The 27,676-nt window shown below is 38.3% G+C and overlaps 1 protein-coding gene across 1 annotated transcript in view; it reads right to left on the bottom strand.

Annotated features, from left to right (window-relative positions):
• Nucleotides 1-27,676, bottom strand: part of GRIN3A (glutamate ionotropic receptor NMDA type subunit 3A) — a 151,923-nt gene that overhangs the window by 83,786 nt on the left and 40,461 nt on the right. Inside the window, exons 2-3 of the mRNA XM_060013356.1 lie at nt 21,206-21,810; nt 5,102-6,149 (exon numbers count right to left, since the gene is read on the bottom strand). Coding sequence (XP_059869339.1) covers nt 5,102-6,149; nt 21,206-21,810 — 1,653 coding nt within the window. The remainder of the gene's footprint in view (nt 1-5,101; nt 6,150-21,205; nt 21,811-27,676) is intronic.

Below are 27,676 nucleotides of genomic sequence, written 5' to 3'. Positions count from 1 at the left end.
AGGTGTGGATAGTGACCTGTGCTTGCACACAGGCTTCTTGGTGGCTGCAGCAGCAGCCTTAGCATTTTCATGCCTGTCTCTGGTGTCCGCGCTGATAGCCGCGACTCGTGCCCATCTCAGGAGCTTGTTTAGGCGGTGTTCTGCCTTCTGTGTGCAGACTAGGAAGGAATCCCCTCTCCTCACGCACCCCGAAACAATGGTCTCTTGACTCTTAGGCAGTTCCAGACTTTTTCCCGGACTCCCTCCCGACTAGCTGTGGCGCACTAGCCCCCTTCAGGCTGTGTTCATGCAGCCAACCCCAGTCCTCTTCCTGAGATCTGACCTCTGAAGCCCGAGCCTCAGCTCCCAGCCCCCACCTGCCCCAGCGGGGGAGCAGAGAAGCGTCTCAGGCGGTGAGTGCTGGTCGGCACCGATGCTCTGTGCAGGAATCTCTCTGCTTTGCCCTCTGCACCCCTGTTGCTGTGCTCTCCTATCTGGCTCCAAAGCTTCCCCCCCACCCACCTGTCTCCACCAGTGAAGGGGCTTCCTATTGTGTGGAAACTTTTCCTCCTTCACAGCTCCCTCCCAGTGGTGCATGTTCCGTCCCTATTCTTTTGTCTCTGTTTTTTTTGTTTTTTCTTTTGCCCTACCCAGGTACTTGGGAGTTTCTTGCCTTTTGGGAAGTCTGAGGTCTTCTGCCAGCATTCAGTAGGTGTTCTGTAGGAGTTGTTCCACATGTAGATGTATTTTTGATGTATATGTGGGGAGGAAGGTGATCTCCACGTCTTACTCCTCTGCCATCTTGAAGGTCCTCCAGGAGCACATTTCTTAATAAAATTCTTCTAGGGAAGTCTGGGAGTTGTTATTCTCAAAGTTTTCAGGCACACAATATAACAGGAAGACATGAGGAGATTATCCCAAGATAACTAAAGAAGAGTTAGAGAAGGGAAAGAGGCCGGTGTTCAAGAGCATTAATGTGGAGGCACAGGGAAATTTGCCTGGGGTGAATTAAATGAGCTGTGGGAAAATGGAATGAAAATGGCAGCATAGTACAATGGGACCTGTCTTGATACCCAGTAATTGAGGGGGATGAAAAGATATGAAAATAAATGAGACTGTGAGTAAGGGGCAGAAGAATTTTCAGAGTGTGACCAACATTCCACATAAATCACCTCTCATTCAGATGTAGGAGATTTTTACCTTACATGGAAAAACAAATATCCCAAGAGAACCACAGGAGATCTGTGACTTCTATGTAAATGATACCTTTTCACTCCTCAGCTAACATGCTATGAAAATGGAATCTTGAAAAATACCGGAAAAAAACAAACCACATAAACCCAGTTTCATCAGACATTCAAAGACACACACATGCTAATTCTCATGGTTTGGACTGGGCACTGATCAGCCTTTGTCCTATTTGATAACTGCCTTGGCAGATGGGATAATGTCACTCTTTATCTCAAAAAGTTAAAATTCAATGTACAGAGAGGCATTCAAGGGCCTGCATGACTTCGCTTCAGGGCACTTTTTTCTCCTCACCTTCTACACCTTATCTCTCCACAAACCCATATTCCAGCTTTATGCCTGCTGCTTCTCCTCAGACAGTAATTTTTCTCCCTACTGCCTTCTCCCTTGGGGTCTCATACTCCCCCAGTGTTTTAATACGCAGTGTCACCTCTCTGCCCAAGATTCCCACAAGCTTCAGTGTCACTCCTGAACTCTGGCTCCATGTTTCCCAATGCCTGGTGGATTTCACCTGGATGTCCAATACAGCTTTTAAGATGCCCAGTATGAAACTGACCTGATCATCATATTTTCTAGCTCTTAAACTGCCTTTTCTGCTTCCTTGAATGGTACCATCCCCTCAGACACTCGGGCCTGCAACTTTGAAGGTGTGACTCTTTGTTGCCACTCATATCCAATTAATTGCCAAGTCCTACTGACCTGGTCACCGCAATGTTTCTTGACTCTTTCTTCTTTTTATTAGTGACAGTAGCTATAACTTCAACTCTGTCCACTGTCTTTCTCTTCTAATCGTGTTTACGTGCTGCTGCCAAAAAAACCATCTTAAATGGATTCTGCTTCTCTGTGCTATTCCACTGTTCAAAAATGTCAATGGACCTCTAGTGTCAAGTATTCACTTTCCTTAGCCTGATGTCAAAGATCCTGTGATATCTCAACCGAACTTACTTTTCAGACTTGGATCTTCTCTTTCCTTTCATGCTGTGACTAAAGAGAACTCCTGAAGATATCCTGACTGTGCCTTATACTTTCCACCTCCAAGTAGTTCATTCTGTTCTTTTGCTTGGAATGTCCATTCTTCTTTCCTTGATGCACATGTCCAAATTCCAAGTCTTCTTCAAGAATAAGCACACATTTTATCTTATTAATTAAGCCTTCCCTTGAAGGTGATCACACTTTCCTTGAACTTTTACATATTTGTTTCTGAACTTTGGCATGCTTATAACTTTATTTTTTGTAGTTCTACTTTTAGTTTTTTGAGGACCTCCAGACTGTTTTCATAGTGGCTGTACTAATTTTCAATCCTACGAACACTTATAACTTTCTAAGTTATTTCTCCTTGTGTTTTTATCTTTTTTATCTTTTCTCCCCTACTTGACTTATTCACTTCTGAATTTCTCCACATCATTTAGTGTAAAAAAAGGATAGAGTCACTCAAAGATTTGAGCATTGGTAGGAGAGAAAAGAGCTCATGTGAGTGAGTGGAATATACTTAAGAATGAATGCTGAGTGACTAAAAGGGTATGGAAATTATTTTGATCATACCTCTCCATGGGAAGGTGAGGACATTATGTCATCTGCATAATACCATACATCTGGATGAAAACTGAACAATTCTGTCACCAACATTATTTGCCAAAAGCCCAGATGTCGAGCATTGCTTAATCAAATAATCTGGGTGTCTTTATATGAAAAAAAAAAGTGAGAGACTTTAATATAGAAACAACATTAGGAAAGAGAAATACATTTTTGGGAACCTTAGTGGATCTTCATTTATTATCTAAAGTTGAAAATGTTTTAGATTTAGGCTTGTCCCACTTCTTTAAGACCTTACTAGATGTAACACAAAGTTGACATTGTCCATTTCCTCTCACTCTGTCCTGTGGGCTGTGTTAGATTATAAAAATGTCACCTTTTTATTCTGGTGGAGTTGGGGTTGGAATGGTTGTTTCTTTTTGTTTAAAAAAACTTTTACTTCTGTTTATCTTTATGCATTCTTTCTAATCCCTAAAATAATCATTACTTCAGGTTTCTCATGTGTAACATCCATAACAATTTTGGTAATCTTTGGTTCTGATTAATGAAACTCTAGTCAGTATTGTGTTCATCTTTTTACGTACAATAATGGTCTGGAATCTTCACAACAACAGGCATATATATTAGATTGTTTCTTATACTAGATTGGATTGAATGGTTTCCAAGTCTAGTTTGTAATTTAAGCATCACATTGCAAGACTCTTGCAAGAAAATTCGAGTAAGTTTCTTTTAAGATGGTGAACCTTTGGGAGATCTATAGGCCTCTTGGGGCAAAGAATAAATAGAGGCTGCTAATACCAGTGCAGTGTGAATGCTGAAGCATCACCAAAATCTCTCTTCAGGATAACACATGTATTTATACTACAGAACTTATTTGTGTTCACTAAACTCCAGCTGATAACCTAAAGTCCTGAGTGCACAATAAGAAGTGATGCAATTCATTGCCTAGTCAATGACCCATTGTTTGTTGAATCTTTTCATGAGGTTCACGCCTCTTACGAGGAGGTTTTCAGTATATGGGTCAAATTTCTCATGTTCATTTGTTTGCAAAACAGACCATATCCTAATCCAAACCATTTATGAGAATCCTCTAAAGCTGCCACCAGCCTTCTGGGCCACTCCATCATTTAACAAAGACAGTTGTAAATGTCCTATTTGTTCATGCTCTATGTAATTAATTTTAAATGGTTGATAAAAATATGTAGTAAATGGTTCAATACCATGAGATTTGATGTGAAAAGGGATATTTGAAAAGGCATGGTGAATGTTTCACTGTTTGAAATGCTCAGCTTAGCTCAAGTTGCTTTAAACACATTGTGTCCTGGGGATGCCCACTGAATTGCAGCTTTCTCCAGTCTCTCCTAGATGGGTCTTACACATTGGTATACACTTCTGCTCTGGATCTGCATTCTGTTCCCCATTGGGACTGTAGTACTCCCTGGAGTCCTATTCTAATTGCTTTGAGCCCTGACAACCCCCTCCTCTCTACTCCCACCAGGTTGGACCAAGTTCTCCATACTCCCAGTCACAAAAGAGGTCTTGTTTCAATCCAGAGAGAACATAGACATGGCTGTCCTTACTCAAGTATCACCACTGCTTTACCTGCTTACCTGAACTTCACCCCCTTCCTCCCTTCTACCCTTACAGTCAGATGTCTAGGATATCAAAGGAGGCCTAGAATAGATACAATTTTCTTGAATGTTCTTGGACGTTGTAATGTGACTGCTGGCACACTCCTCCAACCCCAAGGTGATCAGTTTTCCTTACTCTATAAGGACACCCTGTTCCTAGCTAACCTTGCCACCTCAGTTAGCTCAGTACTCCTTGTCTATACCCATTGAGTTTTCTAGCATCCGACTCTGAGTGCTTATGATAAAATGTTAGTTCTTTCCATTTTACAATTTTTCATGGTGAAAAAAAGTTTCTTTACAATTTAAAATATGGACCTTACTATTTATTTCCATTAATTCCCAAGAGAAGTAATTAATTCATTTTGAAGTTTACTTTAGGTGAAAATACTTTGTAAGACTATTCCCTGATAGCTATTCTGCCAGATGGTTAACTAACAAAGGAAAAACTGCACAAATAGATGTTTCTACCAGAAGGACTTTCTCTGGAACAAACATCTCCTAAAAGCATCCCTCACTCTTTTTGTTTCATTTAATAAAACAATGAAATACTTAGTGCATCCAGGCAACAGGCTTTTTTGGACTAGTCTCTATGGATGGTTCAGAGAATATTCTTCTGTTAGATGAAAGAATATAGACATACTACAGCATAAAATACAATATATGGAGTTAAAATTGACAATTAGGAAATCTAGAGTTAAAAGAAGTATTACCTTAGGGTCATGTATTCCAGAAAGCTCTTCATAGATCTTCTCACCTACCATGACAGCAGCCAAATTCGCTGTATATGTAGAAAGGCAAAACATACAGAAAATGGCCCAAAGGTTCATCAGAAACCTTCCAGTCCAGCATTTTGGGGGTTTGATGGCTGCTGTTCTACCAAACAAGAGGGCATAACAGACGTTCAAGGCTGAAGAGAAGGAGAAAACTTTACTTCTGTTCCGCCCCTTGGGAGTCATACCAAAGGGGCTCTTCCATTCATAGAGAGTGAGGAAGATGGCAGTGATGTGCAGAGCCACAAAAATCCCCAGCCACATTGTCCAATGGAGTGGCCACATGAAGGCTCCAATGGGAGCTGCTGTGTCTCGGGTCCTCACTAAGATGCCCAAGCTGGTGGAGAAGAAAGGACTGGTGAAATCTATCACCTGGCTTCGTGCAGTATTGATGCTGAAGGAAGTGACTGCCATGTGGGCTGACCCACTGAGGAGTTCACCCACCAGCCCAGTCCAGTGCCCATTTTTCCAGGCTCCATATTTGCCATCCCCAACAATATAGAGATCAAAGTCAAAGTTCATGTCTTCTGCTAGCTTTTCCAGCAGATCAATGCAATATCCATAGCAGCACTTCTTGAATTTGATGGGCACTGTATCATTACTGCTATGAAGGCTGCTAAAAAGGCTGTCCAGTATGGAAGAATCATTAGTCATGGGGTCTAGACAGAGTTGGCCAGCAGGGCACAAGCCTTCATCATCTACCTCCCGTGTGAAGACAAATGGATGTTCGATCAAAGTAACCACTCGCAAGTGTAGCTTACTTGGGTGTTGGAAGTGGGTTTTGTGCCTCTGGGCTTGCTCTGGCCATATTCCATAGTCCATGATAATCTTCCCCTGCTGCCAGCTGCCCAAGCGTGTCCACATTGGCTTTCCCAGGGGGTCATGTTGCAGATTCCAGATGAAAAAGTTGTTTTCTGAGCTGATGATAGTGGAACCTTTTACTTTGATGGAACCACTGAGGCCTCTGAAAGTGGTGTTGGCTAGAAACCTGCCAAAGAGGAGCAAAGGCAAAAAGGGAGGAAGAGAGGTGAGGCCAAAGGGAGGAAGCGGTGCTCATCTTTTCTTCTCTGTATTAATAAGAAGAAACTCTATTTTTTTTCAAAAGGCACTGCCTGTAATTACTTTAGGAATTAATAAGCTGGACTCTTTCTAGGACAAGAGTCCCTATTTCATTGAGCAAATGAGATCTCAACCTCAGGTTCTAACACCTGGGCTGGGTGCTTGACTTGTGGTCTTACTCCAAATCTTTATTCCTAGTTAAGGAATGTGTTAATTGTTTTCTGTTGTAAATGGTTAATTATATATTCTTACAAATTTCCAAGCTATGAAGGTTCTCAGCATCTTTAACATGTCTCATTTCTACTGCTCACCACATTCAATTGCAAATAAATCAGCTCAATAAATATATTATCTTTGGTGCAAGGAATAAGTTATAATACATATGTATATACTTTTATGATTGCTTAAAATTACATTCATAATTCTAGAAAATAGCCAAATCTTGTTATCAGTGTTTAGCGTGGAAACAATCGACATGTCTGTCAGCATGAGGCCAGTCTAAGCTGCGTGTTGGATACCATCCATGGAATAAAGAAAAAGATGATAAATAGACTTGCAGTTCCCAGGACAGCCTCAGGCTAACCTCCCTCTAAGTCATTAGAGAAAAACAGTTGGCTCTGGCTCTAGAGAGAGCTTCTGCCAGAAGTCAAAGAAAGGAAAATTACCAACTGAATGATATACTGATTCCTAACCCTGGGAACCAGGGCACTGTCAGTATATGTTCTGCTATGGACAAGGCAGGGAAATGCTTGGTCAGTCTCTGTTTTTCTTGAGTTTGGGAAGATAAGACAATAAGAGGTAATATATGAGCTCGAGGCACCTCTGTACTGTTTTTTTTTTTTTTTCAGTACGCGGGCCTCTCACTACTGTGGCCTCTCCCGCCGCGGAGCACAGGCTCCTCCGCGGCATGCGGGATCCCCCCGGACCGGGGCACGAACCCATGTCCCCTGCACCGGCAGGCGGACTCCCAACCACTGCGCCACCAGGGAAGCCCCCTCTGTACTCTTAATTATGGCCTTGTGTCAGAAATAAAGCCCACATTTTGACATCAAACACACCTGTGTTAGAATATTGGTCCACCCACCTTCTAGTATTGTCCTTGGACACAAATTTACTGAACTCTAAGCTTCAGTTTTGTCATCAGCAAAATGGGGGAGGTTATTACATTTTTATTTTTAAATTATTTCTACTGCAAGGGTTAGAAATAATGCATGTGAAGTACATACCACACCTTTTGACATAGAACAGATGTTCCAGATATGGTAATTATTATTTAATGTCATTCAAATTTTTTCAGTCAAGGCTGTCCCAGGTCACTTTTCCTAGTCTTTTAATAGAACTTTTCTAGTTGGAGGCACAAAGTACTGCATTATGATAAACTCATAGAGGCTACTCAAGACTTATTTCAAATTAAAAGAAATTAAATTGAAATGTGGACTGTTACATAGAAGATTTTTATGAGGAGTTGGATGATACAGAATGTGTTTCTTCATGAAACACATTCATCCATTGCTTGCCACAAACATTACTCTGTGATTTATAAATGCAAATACCAGTAGTAAGAAGTTGTGCTGCCATAGAAGAAACAGAAAAATCAGAAAGTGTGAAGAATATACTAATTTTCATTACAGATATAAATGTAAATCACATTTGCAGATGCTACTGTCACTAAATGCAATGAAACTGCTCATTTTGGTAGATTGCATATAATAGTAATTATTCATGTTAGCTCTCCCCAGTGGGACTCTACCACTTAAAATGAATTCTGTTTAGCAACAAGTAATGAAGTCTCAGTTATCTTAGACTTTCAAACAGTTTTCTGCTTCTTTAGGGAAGTAGGGAACCAAATCATTAAAATATACAGATTAATCAACTGATAATTACCTAGGTACTATAATAGAAGGGTGACTACAACTGTGTTTCTGATGAGCAATTTACTGTTAGATTTGTTAAGACACACACACACACACACACACACACTGACATAGCCTAGGGAATAAAACAGTTATTAGTAAATAATTTTATTTGGTCAATTTAGTGATCAGGAAAGTAAAGTTAAAGTTGTAGAAAGAGAAGCCCTTCATTATTTTAAGAATAGTTGGGGCTTAATGATTATAGACTTTTAACTGGATGGACCTACGAAGGACTACCACTGAGTAAATATATACTAAAATCATCTCAGAAAAGCGGTCTTCAGGAATCTTTTAGAGATTATATAACTCCCTCATTCCAGTAAAACCTATTCCTTATTATCGATGTTAAATAGCATTCAGCATGGCCATGACTAAAGAACAATGCTCAGTTGTCTTTGAGGCACTCATCTATCACAGAAAGACATATCAGTCAGGATCTAAATGTCTTTCATTTTCCCAGATTGGAAAATCCAGTGTTTGTTTCACTACGCAGTTGGCACCAAGAAATTGGGTCTCAGAGAATCCCCATTAATGATGGATTACTTTTATTTTCAGTTTTACAGAGAGGATAAGTTAAAAATCTCATTAATAGCTTTAGTTATTGTCACCTTCACTATGTATTCTTTGTAATGGAATGACAATGCATAGCCAAGTTTGAATATTCACTATGTTAGCTAAAAGATTACAGTGTTGAAATCTTGCTTTTGCTTGAAGTGATTTCTACCATGTTCCTTTTTATCTTGCCCTGGACTCTTCTTGGATGAACAAGAAAAAGGAAAATCAGGAATAATTTTATTGGCAAGATAAACTGATACAAATACCAGGCACTGTTCTTAGTATGAGTTATAGAGATGAAAGACACACTCATTGTTCTCAAGGAGCTCAAAGTCTAGTGATGGGGAGAAAGAAAAGCGAACAGGCAATTCTAAACCAGTGTAATAAGCATCCTGATGGAGGTAGAATTGGGTGCCATTGGAACAGAAAGCAAGGGCACCCACAATCTAGGGGTGACAAGGAAGGCTTCTGAGAGGAGCAGGTGCGAGAGCTGAGTCTTGAAGAAGGAGTTACAGTTAACCAGGAAGAGAAGCTGGGGCTTGGTGCTGTCAGCACAGGGAGATGCATGTGCAAAAGCCAGAGACAGAGAGCAAGCTGCATGATGGTAAGTGGTGAGAAATAAGCCTGGAGATGAGGGTGAGAAGTGAGTTACAAAAGGACTGAGGCCACGATGAAGCTAATGGAGAGCCATCGAGAGAATTTTTCTGAGGAGGGACAGGATCATCAGATTTGATTTTAGAAAGATTTTGTTTTCCTGCTAGCTATATAGGAAATGGTTTGGAAGGAGAAGGTGGCTGAGCACAGTTTCAGCTGTGAGGAATAATGCTCCTTTCCGCCTCTTGCTTCCTCTCTTCCTCTCTCTCTGCCTGTTTCACAAGGGCCTTAAGGTGACAAGGGCTAAGGTAATAGCAGAAGTGGAAAAAATGGCAAAATCAAGAGATACATAGTTTCAGAAAGAAAAGTAGTGATATTGAGAGGGTCAAATGCACATGATTGCATTTAATTCACAAACTGTATTAAGAATGTGTAAAACTCGGCTTGATGGAAGGTCATATAAATAAGACCTGGAGTATTTAAGTTGATTATGAGCTAAATGTAAGCCCACAGAGCACTGTGGGAAAAAAAAGAGAAAAGTAATCTTAAATTCTTTTAATAGTAGTTTAGAGCCTGGGTCACAGGGACCAATAATAATACCACTACATTCTGTGCTGATCATACTACTTCTCCAGCCTAGCTATGAATTCTCAATAAATCTTCCAGTTCAAATATCATGAGGAAAGGTAGGAGGTGGAAAATTTAACAAGGGGTGGTAAGTATAACAATCTGATTGGGCAGCAGAGTAGAAACATATTCAGGTTGCAACTGAACTCTAGAGGCTTTGCATGTCCATTTTATGAGGCTGGATTTTATTTAACAGGAAAGGGGGAGCCATGAAGATTTCGAAGTAGAGTAATGATGTAACCATAAGTCTGCATTGGTAATACTGCTCTGGCAACAGGTACAATGTGTCTATAGGAAGGAAGAGATAGTGACCAGGAGACCACTTCGAAGACTAGTACAATAGCTCTGTCATGGTATGATAAGGGTCTGAATCGCACTCCATGAGTGAGAATCTGGTTTAGCACTGTGCCTTGTGCATAGTGAGTGTTTAACAAAGCAGTTCAGGTATACATCTTTCTTATCAGCAGATCTCCCAAGATACCACTCTGCTTGAAAGGATAAAGGTCATTGGTTAATCTGCTTGGAGGTAACTTATTACTTCAGTAAAATTCCCAATTATGTCACTAACTAAGAATATGTGTTGATTTAAATAGGAGCTGAGATAAAATCTGAACTTTTCAAATTATGTAAAAAATGTTTTTGAGACAGTTCACAAATATAAGCAAGATCAGTGTTTAATGTATTTAATATATTTTAGAAGCCACATTTGCACACAAAACTTGACTTACTAATTAAAATATTTTCTTATGCATTAAAATAAATGAACAAAGATGTTAACAAAACATCACCCAATCAATCATTTATTCATTCCATAATACTCACTTTTACCAGGCACTATTCCAGATTCTGGGGGATATAGTAGTGAACAAAACTCTATGTAGCTTTTAGTCTATCGAGGGAACAGAATATGATAAGTAGGGAATATGAATGGGATGTTAGTGCTAAGTGCAAAGGAGAAAAAATAAAGCAGAGTAAGGAGATAAGATGTGTCAGGGTTGATGGCAGTAGGGTGGAATTTTAGATTAGAGAGGCCAGGAGAAGGTGATATTTGAGTAAAGGGTTGAAGAAAGGGAAGGAGCTGACCAAGAGGATATCTGGGTAAAGAGCATTCCCTGTATAGGGAGCAAGGAGTCCAGTGTCCTTGAGTGTGACTGTACCGGGTATGTTTGAGAAATAGCTAAGGGAGGGAGGGGCAGGAGAGTTAAAGATGAGGTCAGAAAAAACTTATGGGGAGTGGGAGGTGGGGAAAATAGGATTTTGTAGGTCACCGTAAGGACTTTGTTTCTTCTCTACGTGAGATGGAGAGCCACTGGTAGGTTTTGAGCAGAGAAGTGATAAGATATGACCTACATTTTATTTATTTATTTTTTTTTTGCGGTACGCGGGCCTCTCACTGTTGTGGCCTCTCCCGTTGCGGAGCACAGGCTCTGGACGCGCAGGCTCAGTGGCCATGGCTCACGGGGCCCAGCCGCTCTGCGGCATGTGGGATCTTCCCAGACCGGGGCACGAACCCGTGTCCCCTGCATCGGCAGGCAGACTCTCAACCACTGCGTCACCAGGGAAGCCCATGACCTACATTTTAACAGGCTCATCTCAGTGTTGTGTTGAGAATGGACTACAGAGAGACAAGAGCAGAAGCAGAAACACCAGTTAGGAGGCTGTTTCAAATACCAGACAAAAGTTGATGATGGTTTAGACTGAGGTAGTAGCAGTGGAGGTGAGAAGAATTAGTTGGATCTTGATAAATTTTGAAGCTGCCACTGACAGGATTTGCTGATGGCTCATATAGTTGCTAGGAAAAGGAAACATAAGGATGACACCAAAGTTTTTTCCCTGAGCGATTGGAAGGATGGAGTTGTCATTAATTAAGATAAAGAAAACTGTAGAAGAATCAGGTTGTGAGGTGGGTGAGAACCACCAGGAGTACAGTTTTGCTAATGTTAATTTTGAGATAATTCATAGATATCCAAATGTAGTTGTCAAGTAGGTAGGTGGTGATCTTCCAGAGTTCACGAAGTAGGTCTGGACTGGAGGTACAGTTTGGGAGCCAAAAGTCTATATAGGGTATTTAAGGAGATCATAATGGTAATTGTAGATGAGAAGAAGTTCAAGGAGTGAGTCCAGGGCACTTCAACATTTGGAGGTGTTGCAGGTGAGGAAGAACTAGCAAAGGAAACTGAGAAGTAACCAGAGACATAAAGCGGGCTGTGTTGTGTTCTAGAAGCCAAGTAAAAAGGATTTTTCGAGGAGGGGACACTTATCAGCTGTGTCAATGCTTCTAACAGCTCAAATGCAATGAGGACTGAGAACTGACCGTTCGCTTTAGAAACATGTAGGCCACTGGTGACTTCATGAGAGTAAGTTCAGTGAAGTATTGGAGCCTAATGTTTCAAGAGAAAATGGAAAGAGAGAAACTGGAGATAACTCTTCAGAGAGTTATGCTATAAAGAGGACAAAAATGGAATAGTGGTGGAGAGGAAAAATTAAGTACATATATAAATATAAGTATATATATATGTGCAGGCTTTTATGATGATGGGAATGATCTAGTAAAAATAGAAAAATTGTTGATGTAGGATAGAAGAGAGAGAATTCCTGGGACAGTTCCCTTGAGGGGCAAAAGGGATTGTGCTCTAAGGTGCAAGAGGGGGTGATGCTCTTTGCTGTGACAAAAGAGGAGCATGGACATGAGAGAAGGCAGAGAGAATACAGGGTCCAGAGGCAAGTAGGTGGGTGGATATGGACAAGAGAGCTTGTGGAAGTTCTCTCTTGATTGCTTTAACTCATTTAGGGCATTTAAAAAGTAAATTATAGAGCTCATTATACTCTCCCCCTTATAATTCATTTGAGAGAAGGTTTATTGTATTACTCTCAAAATGAGACCGAAGGCACTCTTAAAAATGCAGAAAGCAAATAACTTTCATAAGAAATGTATTAGATCAATTCCAACTAAAATGTTTATTGTTTTGTTTTCCCATTTGAGTTTGCAAGAGTAAGTTGTAAAACTACCTGGGCCTACCACTTTCTAAAAAATTGTAATTTTTCAATCACTTTTTCAATCTCTTCTATTAAACTTTCTATTTCTCTGGGTCCATCTTGGCGAATGATATCCTCCTAAGAATTTGTTGCTATGGAACTGTATATAATATCATTTATACTAATCTTAGGATTTCTTCTAATTAATTAACTTGGGTTTTGTTAATTCCTTCTTTCTAGATCTCCTCCCACCTCTCTCTTTTCTGGATTGTTGGAAGATGAAATATTTGTGTTCATATATTCTTTAATAATAGAATGTTAACTGCAGTATTTATCTTAATTTATTGGCTTAATTACAAATTCATGTATTATTTTTACTTTTTAAAAACTTGCTCTAAAATTTACTAAAGTTAAATAAAAATCTCCTACTGTAAATAATGTTACCATGTTCTTAAAGATTTTAAGACCTGTTGCCCCTGATTTTTCTTCTTATTCAGCATATAAAGTTTTACTAATCTTATGTTTTTATATTCATTATAAATTTGTTATCTTTTCTTATCTTGAACTAGTTCTATCATAATCCCGTTTTTTCCAGTCTTCATTTTGGAGATGTATGAATCTACTTTTGCGTTGTCTAAATGCATCATCATCCTTATGTGTCTTCTTCCATGCCCAGTTGTTTATAAGTCATATATTCATTTCTACTTTGATCTTTTCTTCACGCATCAGCTTGTCTCTTTGCATGTCTATTTCTCTCATTTGTTTTTCATTTCTTTTAAAATTGCCCTCTTATCTTTGCTTTTTCCCCCTGTTATAGTTGCCTTCCATTAACCATATCTGTATCTGGGAATATCTGTTTTGCTGTATAAATCCTTAAAATTTATTTTTCCCTTTGGGGAAAATTGTATCTTCAGTCCAGACCTCCTTCCTGAACTCTGGAAGATCACCACCTACCTACTTGACAACTGCATTTGGATATCTATGAATTATCTCAAAGTTAACATTAGCAAAATTGAATTCCTGGTGGTTCTCACCCACCTCACAACCTGATTCTTCTACAGTTTTCTTTATCTGAATTAATGGCAACTCCATCCTTCCAGTTGCTCAGGGCAAAAGTTTTGGTGTCATCCTTATGTTTCCTTTTCCTAGCAACCACCTAATTGCGGCCAATTAACTCCATCTTTGACTTTTTAGACTGTAAGATCCTCAGCGGTATGGATTTTGACATTCTCCACATTCTGAGAGCAGTCTCTTCCGTACAGTTGCTGTGAGGAATGAACAAATCCTCCTTTTCCCACTGCTCTGCTTCATAACACTGCAGGCTGTCCAGCTGAGACTTCAGCATTCATCTAAGCATCTGTCACACTGAGTCATCTTTGGATCTTAGGCACAACATGGTACCTGGACAGTATAACTGCTCAGTGATGTTTGTGGGATAAATGCAGTTAAACACATGTTTCCTGCTCAAATCAGACATGGGTTTCTTCAAGAGCACTTCCTCACATTGCCAGAAGAATGGGACTCAATCAGCCAGGAAGTATTGATATTGTATTTGTAATTTATAGATTATTCAGAGCATTAAAATTCTAATACATTTCTCCCTGAACAATGGAGAGTATCAAAAATAGAAATTAGTTCTATGGGAAACCTCTCTAACAGTAAGGAATTTAATAGGAATTGGAAATTGCTAAATTTCAATCTTTAAAGCAGAGGGCCCCACATTGTAACCATTGACTATATCCTCTTTTACAACAACTTACAAAGCTCATCTTTTAAAATAGATTTCCATCAGCTAATGAGCAAACAGCAATTTAATAACATATTAAATGTACATACGTACACCCGTGGACCTTTGGGGTCTGTTTTGCCAATAAGTGAAACTATAGAGTGGAAGGAGAGCTCTTGTCCTTGACTTTTTTCCCAAGAGGAGAAAAATATGAATACTAATCTTTGTGATTGAGTCATGTTTGAATATACTTCTTGGGCTGTGTGTGTGGTGTGATGGGATCACTAAGTCAAAAAATCAGACACATAGACATAGTGCCCTATTTTTCAGCTTTCATGTGGCAGAACTGGCAAGCGGGTACTTCTTTTCCTTCTGTGTTTTTCTCCCACAGTAGTTAGATTTGTACCATATTCTTATGTTGTTTTTCTTTCCTTTCATTTTTTGATATAAACCTTGACTTCTCTCCACAATTATGGCCTGTGCCCATCCCTTGGATGGCTCCTCTTGCTTTGTGTAATATCCAACCTTAATTCCTTCTAGCTCTCTAGATCTGGCTCCAGCACTAGTCCAGGTGCTGATATCCCTTCCCTTAGCATAGCCCTGTCAATGGGACACTATGTAGTATTTGCCACTGGAGGTTGAAGTGGCCCTGGGATAGATCTAGAATTCAGAGTACCTCTTTTTTTTGACATATTTCCAAATTTTATAGTAGATGCATACAAAGTAAAAAGTATTCAACAAAGAATATAATCACAATTTCCACTCAGGCAAATAGAAGCTTGGAAGTTCTCCTAATGTGGGAAATTTCCACAGTTTAAAACCTGCTGGAAGCTAGATTAAGCAAATTTAAGCTGTATTCTTCAAAACAGGGTCCTGAGGGGATACACATCTTTTACTGTTCCTTGTTTGAGGCCCCCATGACTTAGAGAAGATTTTCGACACAGCTCTTGGCATGACTTAAGTGACATAGAGGGATGGGCAAATTCAAAGGATTTAGCCAAATTAGTCCAGTGACAGGAGTTCTTACTGGAAACATCTGGAAACATAGACCTTAACTGTTGTCCTTACGATTCATGACACCGAAGCATGTGTTTTCTAGAAGTACTGACTCCGTGGTAGCCTTGCAGAGAAAGTTAACTTAGGATAACAGCTGGACACAGTAGGTCACCCCACAGCAATGGGTTCTCCTTGGGGACCCAAGGAACCAGTGTTAACATCATCCAACCCGTGGCTTTCAGGTTCAATACAACTGCATTTCTTTTGAGTACATGTTGAAATACACAGGCTAACTAGTTTGGCTCAGTAGAGGTCTTTAGGACAAGAACACTTATACATGGGTAATCGCACCTCCTGATTTATATAGCTTTTGGCTGAAAGAATATGAATGACAAAGTAATGGGATCCCAATTAAGGAAAGTTTATATTAATTCTGAAAGAGCCTGGAACTTGGATTTAGACAGTTTAAACCTTCCCCTATAAAGTACTAACTGAATGACCTTAGGCATACCACTTAACTTTTCAAGGTAGGAATCCTTATAATTAAGGAAATTAAATTTTCTAAAGATTAAATAACTTTGGCAGGGTTACAATGCCAGTAAATTATTGTAAAGGTGAATGGGAATACCCCAGGTTAGAATTATATCATGCCACCTCAAGTTCTCCTGGAACTCTTCTAGTATCCAGCAATGAGACTGGGAACATCATCAGTTTATACCTTGGGACTTTTGAATGGGTATTTGTTTTAGTCTTTTTTTTCCTGAAGCTTCCTAGTGCCTCATAATACATGGCACATATATGTTCTGGATAATACATGCAGAATCAATAAATAAAGCAACATTTACTATTAATGAAAGGCCAGTGAATCTTGGTATTGCTTGACCATGTAAGCATAAAGATGAACGTAGCCTGGAGGGGAAAGAGTCTCTCTAGCACATTGAACCATTTTTCAAGGACAACTGAGGAGCAGGCCTAACAATGCCGGCTAGTGCCAAAGGATAATCACTAGTAGAATGGGTGTTGTCTCAGTGAGGAATGATAACCAAACTGCTAGGTCAAAAAAAAATGGATAAAAAATATGGGTAAGTGGAGGAGCATATTGTCTCTCTCTGAAAGAACAAAAGAAGGGGGTTGTAAGCTTCCTGGGAGCAGGGCCCCTGTTTTCTATTCTTTGTGTCTCCAGCATTAGCCAAGGTCCTAGCCTAATATAAGTAAGCTTCAACATATGTTTGTGGATGAATAAATGAATTAATCACTGCCCACTTGATACAGAACTGAATTGCAGAAGCTATTCCAAGAAGGAAGGCAAGATTCCATAGATTCTATAGCCTGCTGAGAAGCTAGAATAACTATCAGGACTATGATTAACTAGCTAAAGGGTCAGAGACTTCTTAGGCCAAGGGGACCAAGGTGTCTATCGATGTCTAGGGTCTTGGAATTACTAAAGGAAGGATAACTGCCTTTGACTAGGCTATGAATAAATCAAGGGGCTCTTTCTCCAGAAACATAGATTCATTACCACCCAGGGCCTTCAGATAAGCATGGGCAAATCCTAACCCTAAGAATAGCAGGGAAGTCCTCAAACTCCTATTCATTTTCAACAGAGTCTGGTGTTTAGAATGAGGTAAGGGAGTAAATGTGGGCAAAGCTAAAACAGATTTGGAGAAATAAAAACAAGTTTTTGTATCTTAATGGTTTTTAAAAAATTAGTCGCAAGGATTTTATGCTCTATTACTTTATTTGGTTAATTTGTTACAGGATTATGATTTTATAACTATGTCATGCCTAATGTTCTGCCATTCAAGTGACATCCAGAATGCATACTCCTTAGCTTGGCATAAAAGCTCTGTGTGGCATGCTATCAAATTAACAACTTTTCCAGAATCATGTCAGATTCTCTTCATATGCAATGTACACGCCAACTGTACTAAATTTCTTTCAGGTCTTGGTAAATTTGCATATGCCATTTCCTGTGCCTGTGAGGAAATGTTTGCTCCAAACCAGAAAACTCCTATTCATTTATCAAGATCCAATTCCAGTATTTCTTCCTCATCATCAACTCTCTGAGAAGAGTTAATTATTTCCTCCTCTGTGTATTTGAACATATTTCTATTTTTAAGAATAACGTATCCCTTTGTTTTATAACCATTTACTTACTTTTCAACTCATGCACTAGGCTGTCAGCTCCAAAATGGCAGGATGCAACTTTCATTTTGTCTGCCTCACCCTAGTTCAACAAATAGTCACTGACTGCACAGAAACACCTTTGCACATGTATTTGTGAAGTTATTGCCAAATAATATATCAGATATCATTGCTTCAAAGTAATTAACATTTAATAAAACAACTTGCAAATAAATTGTTAAACATCACAGTATGAACTTGGCCCCCACGTGGTTTTGTCTACATTTAGTTATGATGGATGTTTGCTCTGGCATGTGGGGAACCAGGAGGAATTAAATCCTTTTTACCTGTTATTACGTCTATGTAGTCTGCCATGAGAAATGATTTTTTTCTAGTCTAAAGGCCTATGCTGAAAAAGCCACGTTTTTGGTGATTTCATTAACATTTAAAAATGTTAACAATTCTGTCAGCCTAAACTGAAAGTGACTGTGTGAGAAATGAAAGCTTGCATAACTCTGACACTCGATATTCATGGCTCATTATCCTCATGACTTTCATTATGCAGTGAGGAAGTAGGGTCAGCCTCACAAAATTTAGGAATAATTAAGAAAATTACTATATGGAGATGTGACTTATGGACTGAGAATAACGAACTTTCTAAAAAGACTGTATTCAACAAAATAAATAAGGATGATGAAAAATCCACAGATGTTTTATAGCTTAAGGCAGCTTTTCAGTTATTCATTATAAAGACTCCTTGAAGGCTTTTCCTCACTTCCCTTGACCCTTTCCTGAACACTTTGAAACTTTCTCTTGACTATATTCCTCAGGGAGTTCAAGAAGTCCTAGGCGTATTTCCTGAAGTTCTTTAAGTTCATTCTCAAACACATCCACAGAGATGAAAATATTGTTGCTGACCTGTATACACTGTGAATTGCTTCCAGGCTCCAAACCTCACACTCATCTTTCACAACTTTCAAAGTTTGTGGAATAATCATGTGGAAATAGCCACAAGGTCAGAGGTTATCTGCTAACCTAACATCCTTTCAAAAAAAAAAAAAAAAAAGGAAAAGAAAACCAGATGGTATCTAGGTAAGTTAAAAAAACTGTTTTTAATTTAGACAAAATTTTATTTATCTGTTAACCACCCATTATTCTTCTAGAGCAACAGATGGTGTAGGATGTAAATATAATATAAAATTTCCTTTTCTTTCTATGTTAATTTCAATAAATGTCTATTAAGTAGCTGCTATATGCCAGGCATTAAACTAAGTTCAATAGTATCTCCACTTAATAGAATTTATATTTTGACAGACACATAGACAAATAATGATGATGGAATAGACCAAGTACCATCATATAATTTCATGTACAAAGTGCCATGGGATCTTTATAGAAGGAGGCACATAACTTTAACATAAATTAAATTTTGAGGAGCCAGAAAGATCAGTTTGATCTTGATAAAATGAACCCTTAAAGTATATACAACCCAAGTCAACAAATATTTCTGTAGCTTCTAAACATTTTTAGGATCCAAACAGAATTATTTTTCTTGTGCTCTCCATTTTATATGAGACAGAAAGACATTAAAAAATTTAATATAGTTTTCACAAGTGGTTTTTCCTGTCTATTGTTTAAGATTGTCCTTCCAAAATAATGACTATTTGAAATTATAACTAAAGGCTTTGCTTATATTTTTGTTATGAAGGAGGATGTTTCTGATCCCAGATAAAGTCCTGAGCCTCAGTGAAGTGCTAGTTGAAAAACAGTAGATTAGGACTTCCCTGGTGGCGCAGTGGTTAAGAATCTGCCTGCCAGTGCAGGAGACATGGGTTCGAGCCCTGGTCTGGGAAGATCCCACATGCCGTGGAGCAACTGAGCCCGTGCGCCACAACTACTGAGCCCGCGTGCCACAACTATGAAGCCGGCGCACCCTAGAACTTGTGCTCCGCAACAAGAGAAGCCATCACAATGAGAAGCCCGCACACCACAACAAAGAGCAGCCCCCACTCGCCACAACTAGAGAAAGCCCATGCACAGCAATGAAGACCCAATGCAGCCAAAAAAAAAAAAAGATTAAAAAAAAAAACCAGATTAGTTGTGGATAGTGGCTATAAAATAAAACATGCATAGACCTTATTTTTTTTTCATAGACTTTAATCTTGAGGAAATTCAAATACATTATGGAAAAAATGGAAAGTTCAGTTGATGATAGGACATCTAATTTTATCATTTATAGATTCCTAATAAGTGAGTTTTTGAGATATTTTATTTTATTAACATTCTTTAAGGAGTGTGTAGGCTGTGCTTAAACTCTGCCATATATATGGCATTTAGCATGTTGCCTTGCGCATAGTAGGTGCTCAGTCCATACATGTGAAATTAAATGTAAAATGCTTGGCACTTTCTGATCTTTCCTCAAACGTTCATGTCTTTTAAAAGGCAAGACACCATGAGGTTACCTTGTGCTCCTCAACACAGTCAGATGTCCCTGTTCGAAGAGGACTTCCTAAAATGGGGCCAGACTATAGCTAAGCCTTCATCTCTGAAATAGCAATAATTCTCTGATTTGGCCTCTCTGACCATAGGTGGTCCTTTTCAGGAAAAAAATCTAGGCCCCTGTAAAATATCCTTTAAGGATTTCTCCTTTTTCCAGGGATCATGAAAACCATGTCTATAGGATGAATTATTCTTTAACTTAAACAGGCTTTTTCATTCTAGATTCTGAACCAGATTGAGGAACTGGAAAAGAAAGGTAGCTAATTTTAAAAAGTATATATATATATACATTTTACTCTTGTGGAACTCTTAGTTCTATCTATCTATCTACTTACCTATCATCTACCATCTACCTATCACAACTCCTCCATGGATAGTAGGATCTACTGTTATATCTTTTTACATAAATGGGTATAGGACATTGGAAACTAAGGCTCAGAGAAGTTAAATCACTTGACCAAGTCATGCAAAGCTAAAATTCAAGCATAGGGAGTCTGGCTCCAGGGTCTATGTCTTTAGTCACTTCTCTATTCTGCCTTATTCATCATAGCCTGGGAGTAGAGAGAAAAGTCTATCTCTAGCGTGACTAATTTTTTTCTCTGTATAGATTTAGAGAGATTTGTCCAAGTCTTTTGATATAGGAAAGAGTGAGCAGGGATGGAAACATTTCTTGTGCATCTACTATGAGCTGAGCAGTGTTAGGTACTTTTCATATAGAATTTTGTGGTGTCTTTATTATAATATATCAAGCTATTTAATATTATCTTAGTTTACTAATGAGAAAACTGAGGCTCAGAGTTTTTAAATAGCTTGCCAAGAACACATAGCTAGTATGGGACTAAGCCAGGATTTAAAAGTGGGACTGAGGATTCCCCACTTTATGCCATGTGCTTTCTGCAAATGGGATAGATAGGGAGATTTTATTTCCTATCACAGTCCTATGACTGGGGATGTAAACCAGGTCTTGCATCCTACCTTGATAAATATTGTCCTGAAGTGAGATTTGCAGTTTCCACATCCATGCAGTTCATCGTGCTGGGAATGAGAGCAAGTTCTGGCTGGATCATGGTGGCTGTGGCTACAGCTCTTGCAACCAGTTCCATGGCATCTTGTACATAGTACTCAAAGACAGACTGTGTTGTTTTTCCATGAGCAATGAGCCCTAAGGGCAGAGCTTCTGTCCTCAGTTGCTCAACATTCTGGGAATCCCCCAGCACCCAATGAAGCTCAGGGGCTGCTACCCCAAACTGGGTGGTAATTTCGAAAATCCGCCGGATACTTTCCATGTCGCAGCCAAACATCACCATTGTGGGCGTACTGTTCTTAACGCTCTCAAGCTGGACCTGCAGGAAGCTCAAGAGGTCCTCAGTGGAGGAGAGGTTGATGGTGATGTTGATGATAGAGCCCAGGTGGAACTTGGAATTATTCTGGGTAAGGACGAGGAAGTCGGTGATGTTCCAGTCTTCCTGGCACAGCAACAAGCTAAAATTGTACCAGTTGTTCATGGTCAGGATTGAGACAGTGACATCAGCATCAGAACTTAATGAATTTTCTAAACTCAGTTGGAGGTGAAGGGGATTCTGTATTTAAAGATATGAAAAAGAAGAATTAGAAAGTAATGGCCAAAGATTATAATATAGGGTACTTTTGCTTTCTTATGAGGCTTCATCTTTTATTTTTCCCTATGATATTCAAGTGCCTCTGGGATAAAATTCCCATAATTTTGAAAGCTATGTTTCCTGTCTAATGGGATTGATTCCTTACAACTGATTTCCTTATAATTTTTGCTCAGAGTACCAGAGGGCAGATGATTCTTGGTATAAATGTCAGGGGTGACACAACTTTACATTTAGTCTTAAATTTTTATCAGGCTTGTCTACTTCCTACAGACAGTCTCCTTTAGGCATCCCATTTCTAACTATCCCTTTTCTTAACTCATTTGTCCAATTTTCCTGTCAGGTGAAATAATTTAAAGAAATTACTTTTGATTTCCTTTAAAACTACTAGTAGAAAAATCTTAAAACAGTGCAGGTGCTTGTATTAAGGATGGTGTGGAAAAAGGATGCATCATAGTTTCCCAAACTTCTAGCCCCTGAGGAAGGCACATTTAATATATGTGGTGCTATGTTTGAATGTTTATGTTCCCCAAAATTCATATGTTGAAATCCTAATCCCCAATGTGATGGTATGAGGTGATGGGGCCTTTGGGAAGTAATTAGGTCATGAGGGCAGAACCCTCATGAATGAGATTAATGTCCAAGAGGCTCAAAAGAATTCCCTTACCCCTTCCACAATATGAGGACACAGTGAGAAGCTGGCAGTCTGCCACCATGCTGGGACCCTGATTTCGAACTTCTAGCCTCCAGAATTGTGAGAAATGAAATTCTGTTGTTTACAAGCTACCCAGTCTGTGTTACAGCAGGCTAAATACACTAATACATATGGAATAATTAACAATATACTTATAAAAATTAAATACATAGTCTAATATTGAAGGTTTGATTGCATTTCTGTATCTACTGAGACTGGATTCTTGCTGTGAAGGGTGAAATGTGTGCCATTTAAACACATATATGTAACTTCCACCACAATTTCATCTACTTATAGAGCTCACCAACTCAATGAAAGAAAAGTATCTTATTTGAAAAAATCACAAACTATTAATTATATAGATGAAGTGGAAATAGTCCTCTAATGAATGAATCTGTTAATTGTTCTGAGAGTAGACATTTGACATATTTATCCTTTAACACTGACATCCTGAGGATGGTTAGCACAATGCTTTACACAAGGTAGTGTACAATAGACACAGTCCAAATTGACTAAATATGGTCCCATTTTGGAGCTATTAGACTATTGAACTATTTTTGAGAATTTGCCAAACATTCAAGTCAATAACATGAGGAGGGCTTTCGCAGTAAAATTTCATGCCCTTGTACAAAAGGAAAGAAGTGTGGCCTTCCTTTATCTACCAAAAAGTGTATAACAAGAAATAGAGTTTGAGTTGAACTTTGAACTCTTTGAAGGGTTAAAAGCATTCTGATATGTGTAGAATAAGGAGTGAGGATTCCAAAGGAATTTATGGGCGAAAAACTATTACCAAAGGCAGTAAATGGGAGTAATCATAATGGTAAGGAAGAGGGAGTCTTAAAATTTATTTTGATAACTTGACTTTTGTCCTTCTAAATTAAGCTTTTGAGCAGGACTTGTAATGATAAAACCAGAGCTTTTGGAGGATCATCTATTGGTAGCATTCAAAAGGAAGAGGGAAAACAAGCCTTCTAGGATTTCGATAAGGTGCTAAGGGTTTAAACTGGAAGCCAGTGTTGGTAATGATAGGAAGAGTGATTTAAAAAAAGGTTTTTTTAAAATTAAAATTTAGTGACAAGGTCAGATGTAAGAAGCAAAAAGAGAAAGGTGTCAAAAAACCAGGAGGTAGGTAGTTCCTGTTTCTAGGCTTGGGATGCCATATAAGATAAAGGACCAGAAGCTTCATTTCCTCACTCTTACTACTGATGAATATAAATTGCTCCAGAGAGTTCTTTCTTTCCTCCTCTTTTAACTTTCTTCCTTTCCTTCCTTTTTATATCCTCCTGTGCCTTAACCCTCTTCCAGAATCAGTGAGCAATGGAAGGCAAGCTATACATTTAGCTGGCAGGAACAAATTATTCCCAACTGTTTTCTTGGCCTCAGTTCCCTATTCTGTTGCCAGTTTTCTTTCTAAAACATAAATATGACCATATCATTCTTCTGCACCATAACCTCTGAATCACCCATAGGACAAATTTCAAACTTCACCTGTAACACTCCAAACATGTACCCCAAGACAGGTCATAGTAGACAAATTATTTTTCTTGTGTCAGAGTGAGCATGTTCACATCTACACAAATTTGATACGCTGAATTCTCCACCTGTGAATGTACTTGCCTATATTCATATTCATCCTTCAGAACTCAACTCTTGCATGCAGATTTCCAGAAATTAGCTTACGTTCCACTTACTACTGTTTCTGCTGCTGAGCTTTTTTCCTCGCAGTATTTTTGCCCTTTTGATTTCCTGCAATGGTGAACTGGGTTTTTGTTTGACTGCCCCTCTGACTGTTGCCCAAGCAGAATTAATCGTCTCATGTCTGTGTCAGGGTGTCATTTTGTTCATCCCTTTATTACAGCACCCTTCATACCGTAAGTTAGTTATTTGGTTAAGTGCTTATCTCCCACACTAGACTGGAAGCTCCTTTAGGATAAGGACCATATCTCAATCATCTCTTCTAACACAGTTATTAGTTAACCAGAGATAGTATTTATCAACTGGAATTTTCTTTTGTCCATCCTGGGCTATGATCATAATCTTGTCACTGAAAGACTGAGAAGAAAACCATTTCCAGCAGAGCTGCACGACCCAATATTTTGCCCCCAGTGGGGACAAAGGCCCATCTATCCACTTCCTACAGAGAGATTCATTAAATCAGTATGTGAGGATCATGTTCTAATGGAGGCAGAGATGAAAATGTTCTCCTCTTGCTAAATAGGGAAGTAAAATTAGCTAATCACATTGAGCATTCAGCACCAGAGAGACAAATGCATTTGGCATGAGAGAGTGACAGAGGAGTAAAATGAAAGCCCCTCCCCGTGGATTATGTGATCTGTATAATCACACTCATCCCTACAAACAATTCTAGTAAGAAAGTCTAGATGTGGAAGTTAATCCTTACACGAATTTAAGGAACACAATTCTTCAAATAAATATTTATTAAATAATAGTTTAGAAACATCTAGTGATATTGTATTTATCTGGCAGCCTCAGAAGCAAAATCTCCTAATTTCTCTCCATATAATAATCAAGGGAAAGGTGCGTGTACGTGTGTGTGCATGACACACACACACACACAGATATGAAAACTTAAAACAAAAAATTCAAGCCTAATAGTAAAACTTTCATCAAAATCTGGGACAAAAATTAAACAAGACCTATCAAATGAAACTGAGAATCAAAATCTATGTCTGAGAGATAGTTTGCTGCTTGCAGAAGAACAACCCATGGCCTGAAGGAAGGTATAATTAAAAAAAAATTTTCTACATTGTTTATCTCCTAAATCAGAGATCCAATAACAAAACAACTTGAGTTAGGAAGCCTCTCTCAACCATGCTGACAGTAAAAACTGCTTCATAAGTGCATTCAATTTATGTAAATTAAAATATACAGGCTCAGGAGGAGGTAGGGGGAGAGAAAAATGAAGTAGTACTGATAATTCTAATTATCCTAAGTGAGTGTATTCTTTATTACCTATGACTATTATATATAGGTATTATGTATTGTAATAAATACATGTTATTGTACACAGTTATATACACAAAATCATATATGCCAAATTAAATAGGTAATTTTTAAAAACTGAAGTATAGTTAATGTACAACATTATGTCAATTTCAGGTGTGCAACAGTGATTTGACATTCAAATATATTATGAAATGATCACCATAATAAGTCTGGTAACCATCTGTCACCATTCAAAATTATTACAGTATTATTGAATACTATATTCCTTAAGCTGTCTAATACTTCCTCATAAGTTATTTATTTTATAACTGGTAGTTTGTATCTCTTAGTCTCTTTCACCTATTTCATCCAACCTCCACCCCAACCTCTGGCAACCACCAGTTTGTTCTCTTTATCTATGTCTGTTTCTGCTTTGTTTTTGTTTGTTGATTCGTTTTGTTTTTTAGATTCCACATATAAGTGAAACCATATGGTGCTTGTCTTTCTCTGTCTGACTTACTTCACTTAGCGTAATACCCTCTAGACCCAACCATGTTGTCACAAGTGGCAAGATTTCATCCTTTTTTATGGCTGAGTAATATTCCATTGTGTGTGTGTGTGTGTGTGTGTGTGTGTGTGTGTGTGTGTGTGTTTGTGTATCACACATCTGCTTTATCCACTCATCTTTTGATGGACACTTAGGTTGCTTCTATGTTTTCGCTAACTTAAGGAATTTTCTGATGTAATTTTCTGATACTTTGAATTGAGTCTTTATTTCGAAGCAAGATAACACGCCTCTCCACTCCACTCTCCACTGAGTTTTAGGGTTTTATTCCCATCATAATCTGCTTCTACATTATTTGGGGGCTGAGATTCCCAAAAGTATGGGCCAGAAGTGTGGATGGGAAATGGCCATGTTGAAATGCACTCATGGAATGAAATCTCAACAAGTCAAGTGCAGAGCTGGAAGGAGAGAGGAGTTGCCAAGACAGCAGTGCAGTTGCCAGTGTCAGAGAATTGCAGAAGTGTCAGAGATTTATTCAATTGTGTAAGGGAAGATTGCTTTAGCTGTTATGGAGCACAGTGGATTTACAACTAGTAAAAGATTAAAATTCCACAGAAACAAAAACCAGGCGAGAAGGGTAAGAAAATGTGGAAAAATAAAAAGATAGAGGGGCTGTGCCTTAAGAGATATTAGAACACAACAGAAAATGCAATTTTTATATAACCATAATAATTAAAACAGGTAAGTATTAACAAAAGGATTAACAGGTAAATAAATAGAACAGATGTTAATGCACATTAAGAAGTACATTGATTTAATATACTATATTAATATATTGAATACTATACACTGAAAATTATAAAGGAATATAGAAGAAACATATGAAGTTAAGAGTTGAGAAAATAGATTATTTGGGAAAATACATATCATTTAAAGTCCTAGTTCTACCATATATTAAAAATAAATTCCAGGCCATTTAAGAGTTAAAAGTACAATGTCAAATCATTAAAAGTTAGAGCATATAGGTAAATGTGTCAGAAATCACAATGATAAAGAGAAATACATTAAACTAAATATTACAATATGCTTTATTTCCATCATTAAACACCTCTCATAAGCAAACAAAAAAATAAAAACATGAGAAACAAAAGAATGTTTGCAACATATTTGACAGAGTTAATGGTCACAAAATGTAAAGAACATTTACTAATCAATCAGGAAATAGAACCCATGACTGAGCATTCATTCAATCAAGAAAATTAATTTTAAGCTCCTACTGTGAGCCATACTCTCTGTAAAAATTTCCTGTTGTCTATACAGTGGGTGAGAGATAGACAATTTACAGATAAGTAGACAAACACTTAATATAATTATAAATTATGGAAATTACTGTAAATGAAACTAATAAGGTGTAGCAAGACTAGGAAAGGGGAAAGAGTATCCCAGGAAAAGTGTAATAATTATGATTAGTAGGGTAGGTGGATGCACATATTTGCACTGTATAAGCACTCTCTAACTGGGACTTTAGAAAAAGTAAGGGATGTGTATAAAAATGATTAATCACTATATATAGGTAAACACAAATACTGATTTTTTAAAAAATACACATTTAACTAAAAATGTAGTTTCATTTTGACCATCCATTCCTCTTTGACTAGGTACAATCTTCCTAGTCCCAGATAAAT

Source organism: Delphinus delphis, chromosome 6, assembly GCF_949987515.2.
Source record: "Delphinus delphis chromosome 6, mDelDel1.2, whole genome shotgun sequence".
Taxonomy (NCBI): domain Eukaryota; kingdom Metazoa; phylum Chordata; class Mammalia; order Artiodactyla; family Delphinidae; genus Delphinus; species Delphinus delphis.
The sequence above is the reverse complement of the archived record's forward strand: the minus strand, read 5'-3'. Positions and strand labels throughout refer to the sequence as shown.